This window comes from Jaculus jaculus, chromosome 1 (genome assembly GCF_020740685.1).
Source record: "Jaculus jaculus isolate mJacJac1 chromosome 1, mJacJac1.mat.Y.cur, whole genome shotgun sequence".
NCBI lineage: Eukaryota > Metazoa > Chordata > Mammalia > Rodentia > Dipodidae > Jaculus > Jaculus jaculus.
Genome location: NC_059102.1, coordinates 32507798 through 32516347, shown reverse-complemented (window position 1 = coordinate 32516347; position 8550 = coordinate 32507798). Strand labels below are relative to the sequence as shown.

Here is an 8550-nt window from a genome sequence, read left to right as displayed (position 1 = left end):
GGGATTGGCGCTTGCTTAGCGGTCCCGCCCCGGGCTGGTGACCTGGCTGGAGCTCACGCTGGGCGGACAGTCCAGCGGGCTCGAGTCCCCTGAGCCAACCTTTCCCGCGGAAGGGACGTGACTGCTCCGCTCACGGTTGGCTGGCGAGTCCCGGAGTTAAACTTTCAGCCAATGAAAAAGGGCACCAGTCGTGACGCACGAAAACGTCACGGGAATTCCCCCCTGGGGGGCCGAACGGGGCTTTCCCGGCTGGAGTGCGGGTCGCTGGAGGGGTGTAGGGACAAGTCGAGGGCTGGTCAGGCCTGGAGAGAAGCTGGAACCAGAGCCAACGCCACGGTGAGTGGCCGGGAAACGGAGAAGGGAGGGAGGAAGGATTTCAAGTGACCTAGTGTCGGGCTGCACACACAAATCCAGAGATCGTGCCCAGACACCAGACACACTGGTTCACGACGACACGCACTCCTGCACTTATGCTGGCGTGTGCACGGCAGCGTCCGCGCTTCAACCTCACACACACACACAAACACACACACACACCCAGATGGACTGCTCACCTGTGCACCAGCGCCTGGACACACACTGCACATACAGACTCCGAGGCATGCTCACTCGTGCCCTTATACACACATCCAGACATGCCGTGGCATGCGCTCAACCCTGAGAAGTTCCAGGGACTCACCCGGAATAGACAAATGTTCCCTTGCACAAGCGTGCTGACCTCGTGTACACACAACATGCACACGAACCGCTAGGATCCGAACACACATATACCCGTGGACACACACACACACACACACACACACACAGAGTTGTGGGACTGGGGTCGTAAGCAAGCCGCTGTGGACCCCCGATGCCTGGCTCCCGGAGCAGGTGCAGCGTGAGAAACCTGGAGAGGGAGAAGAGTCGATCTCAAAGATCCCTTCGGCACCCCGATCACATTCTCGAGGCAGAACCCCCGGGGACCTCGCTGCAAGAGCCCCCACCTACGGGCCATTCGAAAGACGAGGCCTTTCGACTGCAGGAATATTCCCCCCCAAAACCCCCCGGGGTGAATCAACCGTGTCCTCGCAGCTAGCAGAAAATCCCAAGGTTGCTCCAGCCGGGGAGGGTGGGGGCGAGACGGGCCTGGCCCCGGACCACGCTCCCGCCATGGAAGACCCTCCCGTCGAGAAGGAAGAGAGGTGGGGTCTAACCCCCCCCACACACACACACCGGGCTTCCCGGGATCCGCTCGCTCCCGGGGTCCGCGGACCGGCGGCGGCCGCTCCCCCGCCTTCCCGAGCGTCCCGCCCCTCCCGCCGCGGGGGCGGGGTCGGCGGCGTCATTTCCAGGCCCGCCCTGCAGACCCGCCTCCTGCTGGTATTTTCGGGACTTTCCTAAGCTGCACTAAACTTTCTGCCCCTTACCCGGCCCAGCCCAGCCCAGCTCCGGATCTCGACCTCCACCGGATCTTACCCGCCACACCCGGACGGGCGGCTGGAGGAGATCAGACCCTCCCCCAAATCTAGACACCCCCCCCCCACTCTCCTGCCCACCCCTGTCCTAATCTGCTCCCCTTCCCCAATCATTCCTCCCCCACCTCAGGCGGGCTTCTAAAAACTGGGAAGCCGAACCAGGGGGCCGAAACCAGCAGCGAGCCGGGCCTAGCCCACAGACATGGACAGTTGCTACGACCCAGTGAGTCACGCTGCCTGGCCCTGAAAGTGGCCGGTGCCCCCTGTGTCTGTCTTCTTGTCTCCCAAAGGCTCCTTCACTCCCCTACTCCTGTATGTCTTCGGATTGTCTCAGCCTGCCTGTGTGTGCAAACTCTGCTCAGAAAGGAGCTTCCTCGGGGGGCCTGCGGAGGCCTGGGAGTAACTATTTTGGGGCTTGAAGCTGGGAGGTGGAGGGTTCTGGGGTGGTTCAAAATAAGCTGTCACTTCCAACCTGTCTCTAAACAGGGTCTGGATGGCCTCACCGAATACGATGATTTTGAATTCAGCTCCTCTATTGTGGAACCCCGGGAGCCAGCTCCAGAGACAGGTCAGTTAAGTCTCCTAACTTCCCCTTGTCTCAGAGCCGGGAGGAGGCATGGACCTTCTGTCTGGGGGAAGGGTTCAGAGATCCTGGCTCAGCAAAGCTCCTCTGTTCCCAGCTGATGGCCCCTACCTGGTGATTGTGGAACAGCCTAAGCAGGTGAGTGAGCTAGATGTGACTTGAGTTGATGGGCAAGGGGGCTAGTTGTAGCTTACTGGCTATAGGGGCCAAGGGTCACTGTCCAAGGAGGCTATTGTGGATTGGACGGTTGATTGCTGCTAATCGTCGTGGGAAGGGGCGGGAGGTGTGGCTCAGGACCGACACTAGTGCTCATTGCTGGCTTGGAGCGTGGCTGCCTGGAGGACTGTTTCGTGCTCACAATGTCTCTCTGCTGCTGTGGGACCTTTAGCGAGGCTTCCGATTTCGGTATGGCTGCGAAGGCCCCTCCCATGGAGGCCTACCAGGAGCCTCCAGCGAGAAGGGCCGAAAGACCTACCCTACTGTCAAGGTGAGCCAGGAGGGTGTTGGAGGATAGGTGAGAGGACAATGCATCCAGGGCCCATTGCTGACCAACCCCCATCCCCTCTTAGATCTGTAACTACGAGGGACCAGCCAAGATCGAGGTGGACTTGGTAACACACAGTGACCCGCCTCGTGCTCACGCCCACAGTCTGGTGGGCAAGCAGTGTTCGGAGCTGGGGGTCTGTGCTGTGTCCGTGGGGCCCAAGGACATGACTGCCCAGTAGGTGTCGCCTATTTCTGGTCCCCCATAGGGGTGCTCCATTTCTGGCCAGCTTCAGACCCCAGCCTACCCTTGGGTCCAGCATACCGAGGGGGGTGACACGGAGGGAAAGTGCTACAGGAGCCGAGGCCTCTGACCCGTTCTCCTTTCCAGGTTTAATAACCTGGGTGTCCTGCATGTTACCAAGAAGAACATGATGGAGATTATGATACAAAAACTTCAAAGGCAGCGACTCCGTTCCAGACCCCACGGCCTTACGGGTATGGGGGGGTGGGGAGCAGGTGGATGAGGGAATGTGCTCAAGGAAAGAGCAGGGAAGGGGGGGGTCCAGGAGTCACATGTGTGCGTGTGTGCGTCTGCCCAGAGGCTGAGCGGCGGGAGCTGGAGCAGGAGGCCAAGGAGCTGAAGAAAGTCATGGATCTGAGTATTGTGCGGCTGCGCTTCTCTGCTTTCCTCCGAGCTAGCGATGGCTCCTTCTCTTTGCCCCTGAAGCCAGTCATCTCCCAGCCCATCCACGACAGTAGTGAGTACCCTGGCTGCCCATGGCATCAGGTGTGAGTGCCTGAGAGAGTATGAGGGGCTGTGGAGTCAGGTAGGCCTGGGTTTGAACCTGGCTCTTCCACATATGTATAAGTCAAGTGATCGTGGGCAAATCTGAGCATTGCTTCTCTTTGATCCGTGAGGGTACTAGTAATTTCTGCACTTCCTGAGGTTGCTGAGATAATGAGCTCCTGAGTCCATTAGTATTTTTTTTTGTTGTTGTTCTTGTTGTTGTTGTTTTATTTTTTGTTTTTCGAGGTAGGGTCTTACTGTAGCTCAGGCTGACCTGGAACTCACTATGTAGTCTTAGAGTGGCCTTGAACTCACAGCTATCCTCCTACTTCTGCTTCCTGAGTGCTAGGATTAAAGGAATGCACTATCATGTCCAGTTTCCATTAATTTTTTTGTTTTGTTTTGTTATTGTTTTTCAAGGTAAGGTTTCACACTCTAGCTCAGGTTGACCTAGAATTCACTATGCAATCTCAGGCTGGCCTTGAACTCATGGTAATCCTCCTACCTCTGCCCCCCACAACCCTCCCACCCCATGCTGAGATTAAAGGCATGTGCCACCACACCCAGCTATTTTGTTTTTTCCAGGTAGGGTCTCCCTCTAGCCCAGGCTGACCTGCAATTCACTCTGTAGTGCCCTCTAACTGACAGTAATCCTCCTACCTCTGCCTCCCCAGTGCTGGGATTAAAGGCGTGCACCACCATGCCTGACATGGCTCCATTAATTTTGCCCTAACCCATCTCCCACCCCATAGAGTCTCCAGGAGCCTCAAACCTGAAGATTTCCCGAATGGACAAGACAGCAGGCTCTGTTCGGGGTGGAGACGAAGTTTATCTGCTTTGTGACAAGGTGCAGAAAGGTGAGACTGGAAGCTAGTCCCATGGGTTTAAGAATGGGCAGCTCCAGAATAAGTGGACTGGACCTGGAGGTTCTACTTGGAGCTACAGCCAAGCTTCCCTTTCCCTGTAGATGACATTGAGGTTCGGTTTTATGAGGATGATGAGAATGGATGGCAGGCTTTTGGAGACTTCTCTCCCACAGATGTTCATAAACAGGTACTGGAGCACCAGGGCCTGGAGTGGGGTTGGTACTAGGGTACTAGGCAAAGGCCTTACTGATACCCTGCCTCTCTCACCATCCCCAACCCCAGTATGCCATTGTGTTCCGGACACCCCCCTATCACAAGATGAAGATTGAGCGGCCTGTCACCGTGTTCTTGCAACTGAAACGCAAACGTGGGGGCGATGTATCTGACTCCAAACAGTTCACCTATTACCCCCTGGTGGAAGGTGGGGCGGGGCTTGAGGATTCCCAGGGACTGGAGGGGAGCGGAGGGACTGGAGGCACCTTGGCTGCGGTTCCGTGGAGCCAGCAGCCTGAAGATTCTGGAGGAAAGATCTCCTCAGGCCTGACTCCTGTATTGGGTTTTAACATCCCATTTTCCCTCTGTCCCCAGATAAGGAGGAGGTGCAGCGGAAACGGAGGAAGGCCTTGCCCACCTTCTCTCAGCACTTCGGGGGTGGCTCCCACATGGGTGGAGGCTCTGGGGGATCTGCTGGGGGTTATGGAGGAGGTGAGGGATGATGTGTCCCGGAGAGGGGTGGGAAAGGAAGGGGTAAAGGGAAATTGTTAAGCCAAGCACGGGTAGAGCCCTGGCTAGCTTCTCACAGCCCTGCCCATGTACACACAGGTGGTGGCCTCGGCTTTTTCCACTCTTCCTTGGCCTACAACCCCTACCAGTCCAGCGCCGCCCCAATGGGCTGCTACCCAGGCGGAGGGGGCGGGGCGCAGATGGCCGCCTCGGCGGCTCCGGGTGTGGATGCCGGGGAGGAAGCCGCAGAGCCGAGCCCCATTCCCGGGACCCTCCGGGGTGAGCCGCAGGCCCCGGATGCGCTGCAGCGAGGTACGGCCTCCGGGATGCGGGCGGGCGGGCGGGCCTCGGGGTGGGAGCTTAGCCTGCATCCACGCCCCCTGCCGCCCCCAGCCCGCGAGTACAACGCGCGCCTGCTCGGCCTGACGCAGCGCAGCGCGCGGGCCTTGCTGGACTACGGCGTGACGGCGGACGCGCGCGCGCTGCTGGCGGGACAGCGCCACCTGCTGACGGCGCAGGACGAGAACGGAGACACGTAGGCGGCCAGAGACTGGCTTCCCCGGGCTTGGGGGGTGGGGGGAGGTTTTGTGGTGCCTGCAGGGAAGAGCTAGGCCCTGGGGAGTCGGAAAGACCAAATCTCAAGTCCTATTCTCTTAGATCCCCAATTTTTATTTATTTATTTATTATTATTTTTTTTTCCGAGGAAGTGTCTCTAGTCCAGGATGACCTGGAATTCACTGTATAGTCTTCAAACTCATGGCGATCCTCCTACCTCTGCCTCCCGAATGCTCAGAGGAAAGGCGTGCGCCACCACGCCCGACCCAAATTTATTTTTAAAAATATTTTTATTTACTTGTTTGCAAGGAGAGAGAAGGAAAAAGAAAGAGAGGAGGAGGGAACGGGGAAGGAAGGAAAGGAGTGAATGACAGAGAGAAGGAATGGGTATAGCAAGACCTCTGGCCACTGCAAATGAACTCCAGATACTTATGCCACTTTACGTGTCTGGCTTTATGTGGGTACTGGGAAAGTGAACCAGGTGTGTCCGGCATTGCAAGCAAGTGCCTTCAACTCCTGAGCCATCTCCGCAGCCCCAAACTTGGGTTTTGTTGCCTGTGAAAGGGTCACAGTAGCAGCTGCAAGTATTAAGGTGGAGGAGACATTCAGGGTTCAACAGGATGCAGTAAGGGTGACTGGGGGTGGCGGGGTTAAGGACAGAGGATTCCCTTAGTGACTGGGTTTGCCAGGCTAGAGTCTCATTTCCCAACCTCAGGCCTCTGCACCTGGCCATCATCCACGGACAGACCAGTGTCATTGAGCAAATGGCTCATGTCATCTACCATGCTCAGCACCTTGGTGTCGTCAACCTCACCAACCACCTGCACCAGGTGAGGGGGCGGCCTCTGGTGAGGAGGTGGAAGTTGGAAGACAAGGGGGATCCTTAGCTGGGGTGGGCATCACTCACCCTGCTTTCTTTCCCAGACGCCCCTGCACCTGGCTGTGATCACTGGGCAGACAAGGGTGGTGGGCTTCCTGCTGCAGCTGGGTGCAGACCCGACGCTGCTAACTCGGCACGGCGACTCGGCTGTGCATCTGGCTCTGAGGGCAGGGGCCGAGGCCCCAGACCTACTGCGTGCGCTGCTGCACAGCGGAGCTCCAGCCATGCCTCGCATGTTACAGATGCCCAATTTTGAGGGTAAGTTCTCCACCACCTCCAGCCCAGGGGCCAGGGGTGATCAAGGAGACTGTCTGGTAAACGGACATGAGTTGAAGTCCACTGGTCATGGCTGGTCTAGAGGCCCCCTTGGGGTCACTGCTGTAGAACGGGTGTGCTGTATCTCTAGGACTATACCCAGTGCATCTGGCAGTTCGTGCCCGAAGCCCTGAGTGCCTGGATATGCTGGTGGACAGTGGAGCTGAAGTGGAGGCTGCAGAGCGGCAGGGGGGTCGAACAGCCTTGCATCTAGCCACAGAGATGGAGGAGCTGGGCTTGGTCACCCACCTGGTCACGAAGGTAAGACTGAGGGCCGCGGGAGGACCGAGAATGAAGAGTTCTGTGGGAAGGCTTGGCCAGTTGGACCATGCTGGGGCCCTCCACTCTCTTGCACTCCACAGCTTCATGCCAATGTGAATGCCCGCACCTTTGCCGGAAACACACCTCTACACCTGGCAGCTGGACTGGGATCCCCAACCCTCACCCGCCTCCTTCTAAAGGCTGGTCAGTCTCACTTAGAGGCATACGAAAAGGACAAGGGAAAGAAAAGGGAAACCTCCCAGTCTCGCTTTGCAGACATTACTGCGGGCCCTCCACTGTCCCACACCACGTGACTGCTTCCCCTCCAGGTGCTGACATACATGCAGAAAATGAGGAGCCCCTATGCCCTCTGCCCTCACCCCCCACATCTGGGAGCGACTCGGATTCTGAGGGGCCGGAGAGGGATATCCGAAGTAATTTCCGGGGCCACACACCTCTTGACCTCACTCGTAGCACTAAGGTGAGGAGGCCAGCCTGGCACTATTAGTACCAGGTGGCCAGGCATCTTCTGGGCTTTGGAAGTGGGTCCAGAGTAGACTCAAGGATAACTGGGCTTAAGGGCTTGGATGGTAGTCAGAGCTCTCTCTCCAGGTGAAGGCCTTGCTACTAAATGCTGCTCAGAGCACTGTGGAGCCACCTCTGACCCCACCCAGCCCTGCAGGTGAGGTCACACCCTTTTGGACTTTGGGGAGGGCATCTTTTCTCCACTTCCATCTTCCCTCTGTGTCCCAGTGACCTGGCTGCCATGTCTTCAGGTTACCAGGGAGAAAGGCATTGTCCGGTTACCTGTGTCCCTGCCCATTTCTGGAGGTCATTCATGTCTATGTGTGCCCCCTCAGGGCCAGGGCTGTCACTTGGGGATGCAGCCCTGCAGAATTTGGAGCAGCTGCTAGATGGGCCACAAGCCCAGGGCAGCTGGGCAGAGCTGGCAGAGCGGCTGGGGCTGCGCAGTCTGGTGGACACGTACCGGAAGACAGCCTCACCCAGTGGCAGCCTCCTACGCAGCTACAAGGTAGGGTGCCCTATCCCTACCTAGCCCCCAGATGCCTTCCTGTTTCAGAGCCCCAGTGCTTTCTTACCCAGACACTCGACCCCCACAACCTGTATCACCCGGACTTCTTGTCTCCTCCTTAGCTGGCTGGTGGGGACTTGGCAGGTCTGCTGGAGGCCTTGTCTGACATGGGTCTAGATGAGGGTGTGAGACTGCTGAGAGGTCCTGAGACCCGAGACAAGCTGCCCAGCACAGGTAAAGGTACTGACCTGGAAGGTGGATCTGGGCAGGGGTGGGAGGCCTGAGGCCTGACTCTCTCCTGTGCCTCCCAGCAGAGGTGAAAGAAGACAGTGCATATGGGAGCCAGTCAGTGGAACAGGAGACAGAGAAGCTGTGCCCACCTCCTGAGCCACCCGGAGGGCTCTGCCATGGGCACCCCCAGCCACAGGTGCACTGAACTGTTGCCCAGATGCCTGCTTTTGCCTGGACTTCTGTACAGCATCCCCACCTAGTCCAAATCTTATTTAACACCTCAAGCCCACATTTAGTGGGACAAATAAAGGATTCCCATGGGAAAGGAAGCCCCCCCCCCACCTTCCCAACTTTCAGCAGCCCCAGTGTGATGATC

At 57.7% G+C, this 8550-nt stretch overlaps 1 protein-coding gene across 3 annotated transcripts; it reads left to right on the top strand.

The window, feature by feature from the left end:
• Positions 1 to 230: 230 nt before the first annotated feature.
• On the top strand, positions 231 to 8499 carry Nfkb2 (nuclear factor kappa B subunit 2). Of its 3 annotated transcripts, XM_045146546.1 has the most exons (23): positions 231 to 336; positions 1585 to 1677; positions 1941 to 2022; positions 2135 to 2175; positions 2426 to 2524; positions 2607 to 2758; positions 2912 to 3018; positions 3123 to 3281; positions 4063 to 4167; positions 4278 to 4363; positions 4459 to 4597; positions 4765 to 4881; positions 4999 to 5211; positions 5293 to 5434; positions 6170 to 6284; positions 6379 to 6592; positions 6741 to 6910; positions 7012 to 7114; positions 7240 to 7391; positions 7523 to 7592; positions 7771 to 7943; positions 8066 to 8177; positions 8255 to 8499. In XM_045146546.1, the coding sequence occupies exons 2-23, from the start codon at positions 1657 to 1659 to the stop codon at positions 8377 to 8379; spliced, it is 2697 nt and encodes an 898-aa protein (XP_045002481.1). In that variant the 5' UTR covers positions 231 to 336; positions 1585 to 1656; the 3' UTR covers positions 8380 to 8499. The 3 variants fall into 3 exon arrangements, with proteins under 3 accessions (XP_045002481.1, XP_045002485.1, XP_045002471.1); XM_045146550.1 differs by lacking the exon at positions 231 to 336 and having other exon boundaries at positions 1368 to 1677; positions 8258 to 8499; XM_045146536.1 differs by lacking the exon at positions 231 to 336 and having other exon boundaries at positions 1368 to 1677.
• The last annotated feature ends 51 nt before the right edge of the window (positions 8500 to 8550 follow it).

What these genes read in the sequence shown, in the direction of transcription:
- Nfkb2 (XM_045146546.1), top strand. Translation starts at nt 1,657, where the DNA reads ATGGACAGTTGCTACGACCCA. An exon ending in GGAGCCAGCTCCAGAGACAG is followed by an intron (nt 2,023 to 2,134) that starts GTCAGTTAAGTC and finishes CTCTGTTCCCAG; the next exon opens with CTGATGGCCCCTACCTGGTG. An exon ending in TTGTGGAACAGCCTAAGCAG is followed by an intron (nt 2,176 to 2,425) that starts GTGAGTGAGCTA and finishes TGGGACCTTTAG; the next exon opens with CGAGGCTTCCGATTTCGGTA.